The sequence below is a fragment of the Odocoileus virginianus genome, chromosome 13, assembly GCF_023699985.2.
Source record: "Odocoileus virginianus isolate 20LAN1187 ecotype Illinois chromosome 13, Ovbor_1.2, whole genome shotgun sequence".
NCBI lineage: Eukaryota > Metazoa > Chordata > Mammalia > Artiodactyla > Cervidae > Odocoileus > Odocoileus virginianus.
In genome coordinates, this window is record NC_069686.1 from 14,431,677 (window position 1) to 14,450,833 (window position 19,157).

At 37.9% G+C, this 19,157-nt stretch overlaps 1 protein-coding gene across 4 annotated transcripts in view; it reads right to left on the bottom strand.

Moving 5' to 3' along the window:
- Positions 1-17,802, bottom strand: part of MTX2 (metaxin 2) — a 68,827-nt gene extending 51,025 nt beyond the window's left edge. For 2 of the 4 annotated variants that reach the window (XM_070475989.1, XM_070475990.1), the window contains exon 1: positions 17,544-17,801. Coding sequence is in view for 3 of the 4 variants with exons in the window: in XM_070475990.1 (XP_070332091.1) it covers positions 17,544-17,583 (40 nt within the window). In the remaining variant the exon portion in view is untranslated. Of the gene's footprint in view, positions 1-17,543 lie in introns of all 4 variants that reach the window. The other 2 variants (XM_070475987.1, XM_020886137.2) reach the window with 2 other exon arrangements.
- Positions 17,803-19,157: the final 1,355 nt, after the last annotated feature.

A 19,157-nucleotide genomic window follows, 5' to 3' on the forward strand; every position in this document is an offset into this window, starting at 1 on the left:
ACAAAAACAACACACACAAAAAAACTACAGGCCAGTATCACTGATGAACATAGATGCAAAAATCCTCAACAAAATTTTAGCAAACAGAATTCAGCAACACATCAAAAGCTCATACACCATGATCAAGTTGGGTGTATTCCAGGGATGCAAGGATTCTTCAATATACACAAATCAATCAATGTGATACACCATATTAACAAACTGAAAGACAAAAACCATATGATAATCTCAATAGATGCAGAAAAAGCCTTTGACAAAATTCAGCACCCATTTATGATTAAAACTCTTTTAAAAATGGGCATAGAAGGAATGTATCTCAACACAGTAAAGGCCATATATGAAAAGTCTACAGCAAACATTATTCTCAATGGTGAAAAACTGAAAGCATCTCCCCTAAGATCAGGAACAAGACAAGGGTGTCCATTTTCACCACTATTATTCAACACAGTTCTGGAAGTCCTAGCTACAGCAATCAGAGAAGAAAAAGAAATAAAAGAAATCCAGATCAGAAAAGAAGAAGCTCTCACTATTTGCAGATGACACAATACTGTACATAGAAAACCCTAAAGATGGTATCAGAAAATTACTAGAGCTAATCAGTGAATTTAGCAAGGTTGCAGGATACAAAATCAACACACAGAAGTCACTTGCATCTCTATACACTAACAATGAAAAATCAGAAACAGAAATTAAGGAATCAATCCCATCCACCATTGCAACAAAAAGAATTAAATATCTAGGAATAAACTTATGTAAGGAGACAAAAGAACTGTACACAGAAAATTATGACACTAATGAAAGAAATCAAAGACAACATAAACAGATGGAGAGATATTCCATGTACCTGGGTAGGAAGAAGCAATATTGTGAAAATGACTATATTGCCAAATGCATTCAACAGATTCAATGTGATCCCTATGAAATTACCAATGGCATTTTTCACAGAACTAGAACAAAAAATTTCACAATTCATATGGAAACACAAAAGACCCCGAATAGCCAAAGAAGTCTTGAGAAAGAACAGAGGAGGAATCAACCTTCCTGACTTCAGATTATACTACAAAGCTACAGTCATCACTACAGTACAGTACTAGCACAGAAACAGAAATATAGACCAATGGAACAAGATAGAAAGCCCAGAAATAAACCCATGCTCCTATGGGTACTTTATTTTTTACAAAGGAGGCAAGAATATACAATGGGGCAAAGACAATCTCTTTAACAAGCGGTGCTGGGAAAACTGGACAGCTACACATAAAAGAATGAAATTACAATACTTCCTAACACCATACACAAAGATAAACTCAAAATGGATTAAAGACCTAAATGTAAGACCAGAAACTTTAAAACTCTTAGAGGAAAACATAGGCAGAACACTCAACGACATAAATTAAAGCAAGATCCTCTACGACCCACCTCCTAGAGTAAATGAAACAACTGACAAAGGATTAATTTCCAAAATAAACAAGCAGTCATACAACTCAATGCCAGAAAATCAAAAAACCCAATCAAAAAGCGGCGGAAAGACCTAATGGACATTTCTCCAAAGAAGACATACAGATGGCTAACAAACACATGAAAAGATACTCAACATCGCTCATTGTTAGAGAAATACAAATCAAAACTACAATGAGATACCACCTCACACCGGTCAGAATGGCCATCATCAAAAAGTCTTACAAACAATAAATGCTGGAGAGGGTGTGGAGAAAAGGGAACACTCTTGCACTGTTGGTGGGAATGTAAATTGATACAGTTACTATGGAAGATGATATGGAGATTCCTTAAAAACCTAGGAATAAAATCACCATACGACCCAGCAAACTCACTCCTAGGCAAATACCCTAAGGAAACCAAAACTGAAAGACACATGTATCCCATTGTTCACTGCAGCACTATTTACAATAGCTAGAACATGGAAGCAACCTAGATGTCTATCGACAGATGAATGGATAAAGAAGCTGTGGTACATATACACAGTGGAATATTAATCAGCCTTAAAAAGGAATGCATTTGAGTCAGTTCTAATGAGGTGGATGAATCTAGAACCTAATATACAGAGTGAAATGAGTCAGAAAGAGAAAGATAAATATTGTATTCTAACACATATATATGTGATCTAGAAGAATGGTACTGAAGAACTTATTTACAGGGCAGCAATAGAGAAACAGACACAGAGAATAGACTTATGAACATAGGGAGAGGGGAGGAGAGGGTGAGATATATGGAAAGAGTAACATGGAAACTTACATTACCATATGTAAAATAGATAGAAAACGAGAACTTACTCTATGGCTCAGGAAACTCAAACAAGGCCTCTGTTTCAACCTAGAGGGGTGGGATAGGAGGAAGATGGGAGGGAGGTTCAAAAGGGAAGGGATATATGTATACCTATGGCTGATTCATGTTGAGGTTTGACAGAAAACAACAAAATTCTGTAGAACAAGTATCCTTCAATAAAAAAATAAATTTAAAAAAAATTAGACTTCTACTTTCACAGATGATGATGGTAGTGGTGGTGGTGGTGATGGTGACAGCAGTTAAGATTCCTCAAGAATTCTACAGCTAATATACAGCATATATTTTAAAATCCTGACAACTCAGTCTTTTCAGTGAGCTTAGGATATGAATAGATATTTCTCCATGACTGGCCAACAAGCACATAAAACAATACTCAATATCATGAGTCACTAGGGAGACACACATCAAAACCATAAGGAGGTGCCACTTCAGAGCCACTAAAATGACTATAATTAACAAGACAGACAGTAACAAATATTTAAAGGATATGGAGCATTTTGAAATCTCACACATTGCTGGTGGGGATTTCTCAAAATTACCATTACGACTCAGCAATTCCACTCCTAGGATTTCACCCATGTGAAATGGGAAAACATATACACACACAAATTTGTACAAGAAAGTTCACAGCAGCATTATTCATAATAATCAAATGGTGGAAACAAAGACCATCAGCTGATGAGTGGATTAACAAAATGTGGTATATCCATACCATAGAACACTATTTGGCAATAAAAAAGAATCGAGTAGAAAACCTGATACAACACATATGAATTTCAAAAGCATTATTCCCAGTGAAAAAAGCCAATCACTGAAGAATACATACTGTATGATTCCATTTATACAAGATATTCAGAATAGGCAAATCTACAGACAGAAAGTAGTTTAGTGGTCAACTTAGGTGGGGCTGGGAATAAAAATGATTGTATATAGGCAAGAAATTTCTTTTGGGGGTGAAAAGAAAATGTTTGTCCTATAACTGGATTATGGTAATAATCACATCTCTATAAATACACTAAAAATTTTTTTAATTTTATACTTTAAAAGGTCTATAAATTATAGATCATAAACAGATCTTAAAACACTTCTTGCATTTATTGTGCACACTTAAGTGCTTGACATAGTAACTGTTTCACAACTTTATGAGGTGTATGTGTGCTAAGTCGCTTCAGTAGTGTCTGACTCTTCGCAACCCTATGGGCTATAGCCCACCAGATTCCTCTGTCCACGGGGTTCTCCAGGCAAGAATAATGGAGTGGGTTGCTGTGCTCTCCTCCAGGGGATCTTCCTGACCCAAGGATTAAACCCATGTCTCTTGTGTTTCCTGCATTGGCAGGAAGGTTCTTAAGCACTAGTGCCACCTGGGAAGCCCATGATGAGGTAGCCACTACTATTATTATCCCTATTTTACAATAAGAAAACTAAGGCACAACCATAAATAATTTGCCAAAGTCATAGTGCTAATCAGTGACAAGGGCTAGGGTTTGTCAGGTAGCGGCTCCAGAGTCAATGAACACACAACTGTACTAGCTAACCTCTTACAGAACCGACAGATAAACATACTCAGGTAATAATTATTTAATAATTATTATTTAATTATTAATTATTAATTATTTAATAATTATTAAAGCAATTATAATCATTCTACAACAATGGTTCCCAACCCTTAATAAACAAGAATCCCCTAAAAAACTTCATGAAACTGTGTATTTCCATCAAACTCTAAACTCAGAGATTCTGACACTGTAGAAATGAAGGCCAAGAATCCAAACTTGCCACAGGTATGCCCAGTAAATCTGATGAAGATGGTCTGTGACCACATAAAAAACTGTCCAGAGGACATGGAGCACACCTGAAATAAGAGTAAGTTCTTTTCACCCCTTTCATTCATTTGCCTCATTAAAGAATGTGGCAGTAAGGATCTATGCATGTTAATTTTATTCAAGAAAATTTTTGCCCATCTTATTCTACGTAACTATTTGTGGATATGGCTTAAAGCCATGTCCTAAAACATGGCTTTAGTTAACATGTTGCAATTTTACAGTGTTCCAGAATAAGCTTTTAAGATTAATGAACTGAGGCCGCACTTGTTCTGGAACCAGAAAGTGGTTAAATGATAGTCTTCCCATTAGATGTAATCAATAAGGAAAGTAAAATTAAGTTAGTAGTTATGAGATTTGAACGTGAGCCATTTGAACCTATCTATTTGAAACTAGAGATCAATTTCAAAAAGTTACTCAAGGATCAATTTCACAAAACAGACAAATTTCTTGAGGTTAACAAGGGTGAAAAAAACAAATTCATAGCATCATCAAGCCAATAACCCAGACTACAGTGAATACAAGCTAAAACTGAAAACGTTCCATTCTTATTCAGTAAGGATTCATATGTCATCCTCTCAAATGGCTATGTTTAGACTTTGTCTCATTATAAAAATGATCCATCATTTTTCATTAATTTCCAATAAAAAGCTGGCCAACTCCAAGTGACTATGAATAGATATGAACCTTGTAGCTAGGGCTCAAAATGCGAATTTTGTTTTTAAAAATGGTAATCTGGAATTCATAAAAGAGGAAACACTGAGACCATGTCTGAGCTTTTCTCAGAAACAAAGATGAATATGTGATCAATAGCAGAGCTATACAAAAACAGCTGGTTTAGATTAAAAGCGCAATATCTGGCCAGAAAACTGAGAAAAGACAAACAGTCCCACACAAATATCAGAACTCAACATTGCTAACAATGTTAACCTTCAAGATTTAATGGTTTTCTAAATCTAATCCTAGTAAATGTAAAATAAATGTCCCTTCAACTAAGAAGTAATCCTCCCCACCACTCTAAACTCATTACAATCATTGTAATAATAGTATCTGTTATTTTAAATATCTACTATGTTCTAATACTGGACATAGATTCACTCTCTCCTGTCAAGCTAGGTAACCAGAGAACTCTCTATTCCTCCTGCGTCACTTCTCTCTGGCAGCCATGAGACAAATGATTCCCTACAGAGGATCTGATCTGTTGTTACATCTCCAGAAGTCTTGGCAGAATTGCAAGATTCCCCAAGAACAAAAACAAAAAGACAAAATAAACAGGAAATAAGATAATACAGCCTAACCATCACAGAATCCCTTCATGAGAGGCAGAAAAAAATATATTAAAGCCTTGAACTGAACTACCATAGGTTATTAAACTTGCAAAATGTACCAAGGACTATGATAAATAGACAACAATTAATATAAAACTGCCACTGCTCTCTAGGATCTAATTTTGTTGAATAGGTGGGAGGCATAGAACAGGGGGAGGGAGAAGAGGTGACTGAGATACACATCACCATTCACAATACAATAAACCCACACAGGTGGGGTTGGGGAAAACAGAGGTCTCGAAGTGAGACATGGCGGGGTTCCCCTCCCAATTCTACAACTTATCGCCTAAGTGACCTCAGCCAAGTTGTGTAATCTTTCTTGCCTCATTTACCTCATCTGTAAAAAGAGGAAAATGACCCACCTTGTAAGGCTGTTGGAAGAATAAAACTAGATAAACTATGTAAATACCATATACAAGCTCTAAGCTCACAGCATGTATTCAGTTAATTAATATAAGCATCAGACCAGAGGTTTGTATAAAGCACTAAAGGAATCTTCTTGAAGAAATAACAACCTGCTGGAGAAAGACAGGAAAGAATTCACAAGAGGAGATGAAATCTGAACTGAGTAAAAACACAAATAATAATAATCACCAGTGCGCCAGACAGCGGGTGAGGGTGGAGAGAGAGGAGTTCAGATGGTCACTAACTAACACCCGAACTCTGGTTTGAGAGAAGAGAGGTAAAAGACTCAGTAAAGACTTCCTAAATTAGCATTTGTATTATAGGATACACCACTTTGTATTCAAATTATCTGTTTTGATGGATGTGTCTACACAAGGATGCTAAGTTTATCAAAAGCAACAATTGTCACCCATTTTTTTACCCCAGCACCTAGCAGAGCACCCAGCACAAATTAGATACTCAGCCTAAAAATATATTCTATGGAAAATACAAGCCGGTCTTTTGCTATCTAAAGCCTAAAAGATAACTGACAGCAAAAAATTGCTGTAAGTCTAGAAATAAAACCATCTAAACAAACTAACGTCTCAGGTTAAGTCATGAAGTAACTTCTTTGGCTTATAAAAGTTCTTAGAGATAAAAAATATATAATCAGCACAAAAACAGAGCTAAGTGTATACGCATAATGAAATGCTTTTTATGGTTTCTATTTTACTAAAGCAGTTACAGTTAATGGGAATTGCCATGACAAAATGATTGCTTTTATGAAAAGAACCTTCTTTATTACTAACCAATCAAATTTCATTTTTATTACTGATGTAGAAAAGTTCAAAACCATGATTCATTTATAAAGCGTGCAAAAATAAGAAAAGTGTTCAAGAACAGAGTACAGAATCATTTACAAAGCAATAAAAAATTAAACATGCATTTCTCTTACTGCCAAGGCAGATACTTCTACACATAAATGTCTGTAGCTGGATTTGCTGAATATAGCGTCTGTCTTTGAACAAAAAATGAGAAGCCTGAATTTAATATCTCATCTCCAGTTGACATCTTCAGTCCATCTGATAACTGCTTATCAAGAAATATCAAAAACGTTTGAAAAATGTTAAGAAGTTTGATGGTGTTTTCTTTCAATTTTCACTCAAATATGAAAGACTTGAGCTAACATTAATAACTCAGAAGTCTTCACAGAAGAGAGACTGACAAATTTTATGGGGCATACATCACCAAAATCTTTTAAGCTAAAAATGAAAAGTCAAGTAATTTCAGGGTATAGATTGTTAATAAAGCATACAACAGAAGCAAAATTCATGTTATGCTTAATGTGGACTATTACAAGGTCAAAAACAAGTCTGTCATGATCATCACAGCATACCAAAGTTTTCTAAAATGAAACAAATTATTGGCTCTAAGAATTTGGTTTCCAACCTATTCATGAATACAAATATGATAAAAGAAAATAGGTCACACTGATGTCAATAAATTGTGTTTTGTCCTTAAACTGAAGTATAAGCAATTTTGTCACTGTTATTGCATCTGCCCCTTTAATAATTACTTCACAGATGCCAAGGTGATAAGCACTACAGTATGAGACTATTCCTACAATAAACACAAATGAAAAAAGATTCTCTGAAATGTTATGGTCAATTCAATATTATTAATACCTCAGTGCCTTCCTCAATACTGGTAAATCCTCAGAATGCAGATTACAAATAATTAACAAATCTTTATTTTCAATAACAAAGAAATTTAACATATTTTTTCAAATATCTGTTGCAATGATTATTAGATATTTGATATATAGATATAAGAGCCCTGACTATCACTTTTTTACTCTTAATAAACCTTGTGACCAACAGCATCACTTCTATTATACAAAGGACTTTTAACCCATAGTTTCCACTTCATTGAGCCTCTAGAATCCTCCTGAAATGTTCTAAGTCCAGATTTCCCAGTATTCATGTGAAAGAAAGATGGAATAAAAAAGCTTATTAATGATAAGAAAACAAAACTTTTAAACATGTCTGTACTTATTACACTTAACTTCATGTTTACATAAGGATGTCATGGAACCCTGTAAAACTACTTTCCTAGATGATACCATAAAGTAATGCTACTTCCAGAAGGAAATTATTGATAAATTTAAATAATTAAGCACCTGCATACCCACAATGAGATAAATGAAATATCCCAAGTCTTCTTTTTCATACTTTACATAGTTTACAGAGCTTCTAAATAAAGAACAGAACAGACATTGCCCTGATTTCAAAAGATTATTTTAACTGTGCTATAATGAAATTGACTAATATGCTTAAAATATATCAACACATTAGTGAAGTAATATTCACTAATTCAGAAAAGATGGTATAGTTAACAAAAATAAAGACACTTCTGACATTTTAGTGTCCAAAATATTAACAGGATATTACAATGGTAATATCCTCAAAGGCACCAGGAAAACAAAGTAATAACAGAAACTATCATGTACTAAACTTACCATGTACCACCCTAAACGAGGTACCGACCATACTTTATAAAAGATATTGTCCTTTCACAAATAAGGAAACTGGCCTATCAAGGTCTGTCCAAGATTATAAAACAAAAGGCAGAACTGAGCTTAGAACTCAGTTCTATCTTACTCCAATGGCCTTGTTTTTATACAAGTTTCAATTGCCTTATCCATAAAACAAAAACAACACCTAAAAGGATCAAATTGTTAATATCAGCAGCTATGTATTATCTAGCACAGTGGGTCAAAAATGGACACTTACTCTTATCATCAACCAGATACATAGCAACTAATTTTTTAAGGCTAAAAGCTTTCAGCAAAACCTCATGATAAACCACTAAAAAAGCTTCAGAGTATTTACACCTATGACCTATACTGAAGATTTAATTATGTAATGAAGATAAATATGGCTGAAACTTATCAAAGGTATAATCTTGAAACAAATATCTTAGAATAATTTGTTATAGGGGTAATTTTAATAAATGTAGTAACTGTTTACAGATGTTTTATATTATTGAAATGAATTATGTATTCTATCTGAAAGCAATTTTAAAAGTTTTACCAAACTTGTATTTTTACACAAGAGGACAGAGGCAAAGTCCAGCAAGAGAGAAAAACTGATAGGTAAATGTGCCAAAAATAACATTAATGAACACAATATTGAGAACTTACTATGTACCAGACACAATGCCAAACATTTTCTATCTTTTCTTATCTAATCCTTAAATAATCAACAATTATCTTTACTGATTTGCAAATAAGAAACCTGAAGCTTAAAACGGCAAGTGACTTGCCTAAGGTCACTCATTTGGCAAGTAGCTGAATAAGAACCCAGATCTGACTCTCACTTCCAAGTCCACAAAAAGCAAGCAAGGCGAAGGGAGTGATCAGCACTGCAGAAGATTCCTGCAGTTTAAATTCAGTATCTCTCTAGTTTTTTGCATGTATCTGATGATGGTGTGGAACCCTAAAAGCTGGAGACGCTCCTGGTGCAGGGACAGGCAAGTGAGTCAGTCATTTCCTATCACAGTATGCCAGCCTTTGGCTACTACAGTGACCACGCCAAACGTGGTCACACAACCCAAATGGGAATACTGAATCATTCCCCAGTATATGTTCATACCCAACTATCTGTAAAAAGTACATTTTTAACCTGAAACTCAAGTAATGTATTGAAAATCTTGCCAGTTTAAAACAAAAAGCGAGTGAAAATTTAAAATACACAGGCTGTTATAAAAGAGTCTGAAAACCATTCAATATCCAGACTATTTATCCTCCTTTTACAGTTCTTAATCTAGCATGTCCTTATCTAGAGATTCAAATTTTAGTTCAAAAATCGTAAGTTAGCATTCCTTTCCACATCACTAAGTTAAAACAAAAATTCAAAATTCTCTCCTTAAAAAATGTATCCAAATGAACTATTCAGTTAGATACACAAATATGTATTTGCAAGTACCATTTATATCAGCAAATTCATATATACCTGTGATGGCTCTGAAGTCCATTAAACTGGTTAGACTAAACTACCTTTGCCAGAATACCCTTTCTACTGTTGTCTTCTTAGGGTGAGCTACAAGGGACATCCTCCAGCAGGTATTGGGAACACAGAGGGAAGACAGCCACTTTGTAGCAAGCACCTCCCAGTTATTCAACCACTACTCTAGGCGGGCTGGGAAGGAATTTTGCTGACATAACTAAAGCAAGCCCCGATAAGGTAACTTTATGTTAATCAAAAGGGAGATTATCCTGGGTGGGCCGAACTTACTAACAAACAAAACTCGGCCTCTGCAAGCAGCACCTGCTGCGTATGCTCTCTCCTCACGGAGCCCCTTCACGGCTAGCTGCCTGCGGCCTCAGCATCTGGCTGGCCCACCTCCACAAGAACAAAAGCCTCTGAGTGTGTGTGTGTGTGTCTATGTGTGTCTGCGTGTGTCTGTGTGTGTCTATACGTGTGTGTACAACCTCCACAAGAACATAAGCCAGTGTGTGTGTCTGTGTGTGTGTGTCTGTGTTTGTATGTGTGTCTGTGCGTGTCTATGTGAGTCTGTACGTGTGTCTGTCTATACGTGTGTGTGTACAACCTCCACAAGAACATAAACCAGTGTGTGTGTCTGTGTCTGTATGTGTGTCTGTGTCTGTACGTGTGTCTGTCTATATGTGTGTGTGTGTACAACCTCCACAAGAACATAAGCCAGTGTGTGTGTCTGTGTGTGTGTGTCTGTGTTTGTATGTGTGTCTGTGTGTGTCTATGTGAGTCTGTACGTGTGTCTGTCTATACGTGTGTGTGTACAACCTCCACAAGAACATAAGCCAGTGTGTGTGTCTGTGTTTGTATGTGTGTCTGTGTGTGTCTATGTGTGTCTGCACGTGTGTCTGTCTATACGTGTGTGTGTACAACCTCCACAAGAACATAAACCAGTGTGTGTGTCTGTGTGTGTGTCTGTGTCTGTATGTGTGTCTGTGTCTGTACGTGTGTCTGTCTATACGTGTGTGTGTACAACCTCCACAAGAACATAAACCAGTGTGTGTGTCTGTGTGTGTGTCTGTCTGTTATGTGTGTCTGTGTGTGTCTGTGTCTGTACGTGTGTCTGTCTATATGTGTGTGTGTACAACCTCCACAAGAACATAAGCCAGTGTGTGTGTCTGTGTGTGTGTCTGTGTCTGTATGTGTGTCTGTGCGTGTCTATGTGTGTCTGCACGTGTGTCTGTCTGTGTGTGTGTGTACAACCTCCACAAGAACATAAGCCAGTGTGTGTGTGTGCGTGTGTGTACAGCATAAGCCAGTTCATGTGTATGTGTGTGTGTCAACAGCATAAGCCCATTCATGTATGTGTGTGTGTGTGAGTGTGTGTGTACACAGAGACAGAATTAGAGCTCCTACCACTTCTGCTTCTCAGTCTGAACTAATACATGAACACACATCATAAAAAGACTAGATAAGCTAATTATGATTTCTTCATTACAATGAAATACCATACAAACTTTAACAATGATAAATATGTCATTTCATTCACAGACATGGAAAGAGATGTCAATGCTACATGACAGATTACAAAAAAGTATGCATATTATATATTATTTATGTTTCTTTTTTTATTTTAGAGAGTGAATGGGGTAGCTTTGTTCACCAAAGTTATAATGAGGAAGATGGGATTTTAAATTTACGATTTTAGGTGACTTTTACTTTATATTCTTTTCAATTTTTTTCATTTTCTACAATAACAATGTACTATTTTTATTATGAGGGAAAAAAGAAAAAAAAATAAACCTTTCTTATTTGACAGAGAAAAAATGTCTGCTAGACTTACAGACTAAAATGTGCTTAGTTATCCAAGCAAAGTGAACAGTTGAGGCAAAAGTCAACATTTGCCAAAGATGGACACTACAAATAGTTTAGAATAGCAAGACTTCAAGGAGAAGGAGTGACAAGAGATGAAGCTAGAGAGACAGACTCTAACTTACAGAGGGTCTTACATGCCTCACTCCATCTACTGACAACAGGGAACAAATGATGGTGTTCAAACAAGAGGAGTTACCTCTGCGTTTTAGGAAAATAAAAATAATTCAACACAAACAAACAAAAGCCCATTGAGGCTTCCGGTATACAGGCTGTACTAGAAAGAGATCAGACTGAAATCAGGGAAACCTATTCAGACAATACTACAGTAATTCAAGCCAGAAATAACAAACCCTAAACTAAAGTAGAGATGGAAGGAATAGCCACTGAGTCATAATAAGGAGTAAGAACTGAGAGAACTTGGAGGGGAATACATTAGAAGTAAAGTGATAGAAATGGTTCACTTAAATGGGGGAATTCAGAGAAGGCTTCTAAAAGATGTCCTTATGAATGAGGCTCTCAAGGAGGCTACCTCATGAGTATCACAGATAGATGGAAGACATCTTTATATGTTTCCAAAAGAAACACCAGTTTGTTGGCCCACTGAAGGAAAGAATTATAAGCAAAGTGCTAAATACATTTAAAAACAGAGCTCTCAATTACAAAAACAGATTCACATTTACTTAAGTTATAACAAAACTGTGTAGATATATATATATCTCTAATCTCTCGAGGTTCGTCTCTTCCAAGAAAACCGTATTACTGCCAGAAGCAGAATCAGTTCACTCAGTTTAGTCACTCAGTCGTGTCCGACTCTTTGTGACCCCACGCACTGCAGTACATCAGGCATCCCTGTCCATCACCAACTCCCAGAGTTTACTCAAACTCATGTCCACTGAGTCAGTGATGCCATCCAACCATCTCATCCTCTGTCGTCCCCTTCTCCTCCCACCTTCAATCTTTCCCAGTTCAGGGTCTTTTCAAATGAGTCAGCTCTTCACATCAGATGGCCAAAGGATCGAAGTTTCAGCTTCAGCATCAGTCCTTCCAATAAATATTCAGGACTTATTTCCTTTAGGATGGACAGGCTGGATCTCCTTGCTGTTCATGAGACCCTCAAGAGTCTTCTCCAACACCACACTTCAAAAGCATCAATTCTTCGGTGCTCAGCTTTCTTTATAATCCAACTCTCACATCCATACATGACTACTGGAAAAACCATAGCCTTGACTAGACGGACCTTTGTTGGCAAAGAAATGTCTCTGCTTTTTAATATGCTGTCCACGTTGGTCATAACTTTCCTTTCAAGGAGTAAGCGTCTTTTAATTTCATGGCTGCAATCACCATCTGCAGTGATTTTGGAGCCCAAAAAACTAAAGTGCCACTGTTTCCACTGTATCCCCATCTACTTGCCATGGAGTGATGGGATTGGATACCATGATCTTAAGTTTTCTGAATGTTGAGCTTTAAGCCAACTTTTTCACTATCCTCTTTCACTTTCATTAAGAGGCTCTTTAGTTCTTCTTCGCTTTCTGCCTTAAGGGTGGTGTCATCTGCTTACTGAGGTTATTGATTATTTCTCCCGGCAATCTCGATTCTAGCTTGTGCTTCATCCAGCCCAGCATTTCTCATGATGTACTCTGCACAGAAGTTAAATAAGCAGCGTGACAATATACAGCTTTGACATACTCCTTTTCCTATTTGGAACCAATCTGTTGTTCCATGTCCAGTTCTAATGGTTGCTTCTTGACCTTCTTGACCTTCTTGCATACAGGTTTCTCAAGAGACAGGCCAGGTGGTCTGGTAGTCCCAGCTCTCTCAGAATTTTCCACAGTTTATTGTGATCCACACTAGCTTTTTTCGTAGTGATGTTTCCTAAGGTCCACTTGACTTCACATTCCAGGATGTCTGGCTCTAGGTGAGTGATCAAACCATCATGATTATCTGGGTTGTGAAGATCTTTTTTGTAGAGTTCTTCTGTGTATTCTTGCCACCTCTTCTTAATATCTTCTGCTTCGGTTAGGTCCATACCATTTCTGTCCTTTATTGAGCCCATTTTTGCATGAAATGTTCCCTTGGTATCTCTAATTTTCTTGAAGAGATTTCTAGTCTTTCCCATTCTCTTGTCTTCCTCTATTTCTTTGCACTGATCACTGAGAAAGGCTTTCTTATCTCTCCTTGCTATTCTTTGGAACTCTGCATTCAAATACATGTATCTTTCCTTTTCTCCTTTGCTTTTCGCTTCCCTTTTCACTGCTATTTGTGAAAATTTGGCCTTGGAGTACAGAATGAAGCAGGGCAAAGGCTAATAGAGTTCTGCCAAGAGAATACACTGGTCATAGCAAACATCCTCTTTCAACAACACAAGAGAAAACTCTATACATGGACATCACCAGATGGTCAACATTGAAATCAGTTTGATTATATTCTTTGCAGCCAAAGATGGAGAAGCTCTATACAGTCAGCAAAAACAAGACTGGGAGCTGACCGTGGCTCAGATCATGAACTCCTTATTGCCAAATTCAGGCTTAAATTGAAGAAAGTAGGGAAAACCACTAGACCATTCAGGTATGACCTAAATCAAATCCCTTATGATTATACAGTGTGAGAAATAGATTTAAGGGACTAGATTTGATAGACAAGCGTGCCTGATGAACTATGGACAGAGGTTTGTGACACTGTATAGGAGACAGGGATCAAGATCACTCCCAAGAAAAAAAATGCCAAAAAGCAATATGGCTGTCTGAGGAGGTCTTACAAATAGCTGTGACAAGAAGCAGAATACTGTGAATAGTTGCTGGATTTGAGTCTCACTTACCAATCAAATACAAGGTTTCATATAAATCATGTTAACCATCATTTTTTTTTTGCTGTTGCCAAAATATAATCTTCCAAATTTTTATAGTTACAACCATTTAAATTCAAAAGTAAAATATTCTCACTCACTCCAACAAACTATCCTTATTCTTCTGAAATTACTAGTTAAAACTGAGTATTCTCCTACATTTTTATTGCTTACATATACCTGTTTACACAGGTATACAGCTGTTTACACACTTCCCTGGTAGTTCAGAGGGTAAGGCGTCTGCCTGCAATGCGGGAGACCCGTGTTCGATCCCTGGGTTGGGAAGATTCCCTGGAGAAGGAAATGACAACCCACTCCAGTATTCTTGCCTGGAGAATCCCACGGACAGAGGAGCCTGGTGGGCTACAGTTCACAGGGTCACAAAGAGTCGGACACGACTAAGCGACTTCACTTCATCTGTTTACACCAGATTCATTTATTTAAATGGTTCATACTATATATATACATAATTCTATAACTTGTTTTTATTAATATCTAAGATAATCAGAGTCTTCAAGCCAATATGCTTAACAGCTATGTTGCTATTGTTGTTTAGTCACTAAGTCATGTCTGACTCTTTTGCAACCTCACGGACTGCAGCCCATCAGGTTCCTCTGTCCATGGGATTTCCCAGGCAAGAATACTGGAGTGGGTTGCCATTTCCTTCTCCAGGGGATTTTCCCAACCCAGGGACTGAACCCATGTCTCCAGCATTGGTAGGTGGATTCTTTACCAATGAGCCACCAGGAAAGCTTAACAGCTATACCTCATCATTTTTAGTATCTGTAATAATGTGGGCATGCCATAACTTTACCTTCCCAGGTGCGCAGTGATAAAGACTCTGCCTGCTAATTCAGGGGACACAAGAGATGCAGGTTAGATCCCTGGATGGGGGAAGATCCCCTGGAGTAGGAAACGGCAACCCACTCGGGTATTCCTGCATGGAAAAGCTCATGAACAGAGGAGCCTGGCAGGCTACAGTCCATGGGGTCACAAAGAGTCAGACACAACTGACCATGCATGCCGCAATTTAACATATATTTAGGATGTTTCTGGGTTTTTGCTATTACAAATAATACTACAATTACTACAGTTGTATATTTCTTTAAATACTGGCCCTTATATTTCTATCAGATAAATCCCACAAAGAATTCCTGAGTCAATTAACAGCATTTAAATAAATATTGTTATGTTAAGTTCCCCAAAAGCAGTTGTTTCTTACAGACTCCCCAATACTTTGAGGGCAACTGTTTTCCCCATGCCAGTGTCAGTACTAAAAGTTATCATATTCATTTCTGCCCATCTGACTGGGTGGAAATTAGTGATGGAGGGCATCTTTTCATATGTTCTCTGCTGATTTGCATTTCCCCTTTAGTAAACTGCCTATTCTTATCCTTGACCTTTGATTCTGTTGGACTGCCTTTTTCGTATTAATTTGTAGAAACTTATGTGTCTCATCATACGAAGCTTTTAAAATATATCTGCAAAAATTCTATTAATTTTTTCTTCCATGCACTCTGCACTCTGTATCTTACTTAGGCATCCTACATTATATCACCTATATTTTTCCTAATTATTTTATTACAATTTGGTTTTTGTTCTTAGTTTACACTTAAATTTTTAATTCATCTAGAATTTATTCTTGCAGTGTCATGACTGAGGAGTTGTCCCAACACCACTTATTGAATTATCCATCTATAAATGCCTCCTCCTAGAGTGATCACCACAAATAGCTAAGATGGCAGACTGATAAAATTCTTAGAAACTCCTAAATTTCAGTAATTGAAGCAAAGTTCCAAACTGATTAAAAGATATTCATTTTTTCCTTAAAAGAAATCACACATTAGGGGAACATGCACACTGTATACCAATATCAGTATACAACTGTGAAATATTTTAATATAGCAATCTACATTCATGATCTAACATTTTAAAAAACATGAACAGTAAAAGCAAATAATCATTGCTTGAAATCTCAAGATTATTCATTGATTCAGGTCACGAATACTTATTGAGCACCAACTGACAGGTCCTCAAGATACTAGAAACAATATAAGTATTATTCCTGCCTTCAAGAAGCTTGCAATCTAGTGGGGGCTTCCCTCACTTTTAGAAGACAATGTCTTTGAGTGAGAAAAAGAAAAAAGAAATGAATGTTAACACAAATGTAATGAAAAACATTTTGGCAAATTCCATGACATTCAATACTTTTCATTTCAAAAATTCTACCTTATTGCAAACGTACCTAAGTATCCTGGTAACTGAATATTTACCGTACTCACAATGAAAATACTTCTAGGACGTTTAAGACTAACTCCATTTAAAGATTAACCCATCAACCTATACCTACAATAGTCTCTCACTTTCTCATCAATATTTAATATCTTTCACTACAGTAAATAAGAACCTCGATAACAAATACATTCAATAACAGAAACTTTCAAAATATATTGTAAATCTATTTACAACAGCCATGTTCAGTCCGTCAAGTCAAAGGTGTTTCAAAAAATTCATGCAGCCTTAAAAATGTGTCAGTGAAGCTGGAGACCTAGCAAATGGCAATATTGTGCTGCTCGGAGAGGAAACTTCATTGGCCTCTCAAATGACAATGGCGACTCATTAGTAACAAGCACCTTAAACCTCAGGTCCCACACCGAGGCTGCCCCCACACTTAACTCTGAAGCTCTAGGATATGGCCACGCCCCCACCTTAATTCCAGGCCACAGTGTTCCCCACTTATCCCAACACCTCCAGACCCAATGGGTAGCTGGACAAAGCACTGCCCAGTAAAAACGGATGGGATTCCCACTCCTCCGGGCTGACCGTAGCCGAGTTTCTCCCCCTCAGTTTTCTCATCCAAGAGTTGGCGGTCAGTGCCCGCCTCTATCCCGAACCTTGGGTTCAGCGTCTAACGCTGCAAGGCTGGAGGAAAGCTGCATGCTACGACTACCCCACGCCGGCCCCCGCCTCCGTCCGGGTCCGCGGCCACACACGCTACCTGCGATCTGGGAGACTAAGGCTTCCGCAACTAGAGACATGTCGGCTGGGCGGCCCTGCGCCCGCAGTTCCTGCTCCCCGCGATCCTCAGAGAACTCCCGCGCAACCCCGGCGGCTCCTGGCACCTAACAGGCCTGGCCCCGGCTGAAGCTCGGACTCCCACAGCCCACCCCGCGGCGGCGGCAGACCACCGGCTTAGACTCCAAGGTTACCACCAGGCCAGGCCAGGAACTTCCGGCGCAGCTGACAGCTGCGCGCGAGCGCTTCCGGGGGCCCCGCCTCCGCCTTCTCTGGCATTTCCTGTCCCCGGGCTCCCGGCCGCTGGGGGCTACCCCAGCAAGGGAGAGGGAGAAGGGAAGAGTATTTGATTCCCGACTCTGGCGTACAGGGTGGGCGGGTGTACCCCAGAAGTTTTCAGTTTCCTTTCCAAGCGAAATTTTTGTAAGCAAATAAGTTTTTTTAAGTGATTTCAAACAAGAGGCAGTTGTTTGCTCATGATTCTATGTGCTCACTTAGTCGTGACCAACTCTTTGCAACCCCTTGAGCTGTAGCCCGCCAGGCTCCTTTGTCCATGGGATTTTCCAGACGAGAATACTGGAGTGGGTTGCCGTTTCCTTTAAATCTTATGTTTATACAATTTTTAAAGGTTAAACTCCATTTACATTACAAAATATTGGCTATATCCCCTGTGTCGCACAATAAATACATCCCTGTAGCTTATCTTACATCCAGTAGTTTGTATCTCCCACACTCCCACTCCTGTATTGCCCCTTCCTCCTCCTCACTTGTAACCATTAATTTGTTCTGTGTATCTTTTTTTTTTTTTGTTACATTCACTACTTTGTTGTATTTTTTAGATTCCACATATTAGCGATATGATAAAGACAAGTAGCATTTCTAAGCGTCCGCTGAATACCAGACTTAAAATATATATACAGTATTCTATTTCATTTCATCCTCTAAACAAGCCGGTGAGATCTTATTGCCCTTTTACAGGTAAAGAAACAGGCTTAGGAAGTTTAAACTGCCTGCCCAGGGAGTCCGCTCAAGCCCAGATTTCAAATCCACATTAATTTCCTGTATTCAGCTACTGTTGATTGGTCCCTGGACAGACATTAACGTTTAATTATTTACTCAACCATGCTTGCCAGAAAGAAGGTAGCTGGAGCAAATAAGAAAGTGAAAGTCACTCAGTCCTGTTGGACTCTTTGCGACCCAGTGGACTATACAGTCCATGGAATTCTCCAGGCCAGAATGCAGGAGCAGATAGCCATTCTCTTCGCAAAGGGATCTTTCCAACCCAGGGGTGGAACCCTGGCCTTCAGCATCGCAGGTGGATTCTTTACCAGCTGAGCCACCAAGGAAGCCTGAGGCTTAAAAAGGTAAGTAGTTTGCCCGAGGTCACAATATATAGGTACACTGTATGTGTATACATACAAAGGGATATTATTCAGCCATAGAAAATAACAAAATACTGCCATTGCAACAACATAGATGGACCTTGAGGGCATTATGCTAACTAAATAGGTCACAGAAAGAAAATACCATATGATCTCACTTATACAGGAAACCTAAAAATTAAAAAAAAAAATCCAGAAGAAATGAAAGCTTACAG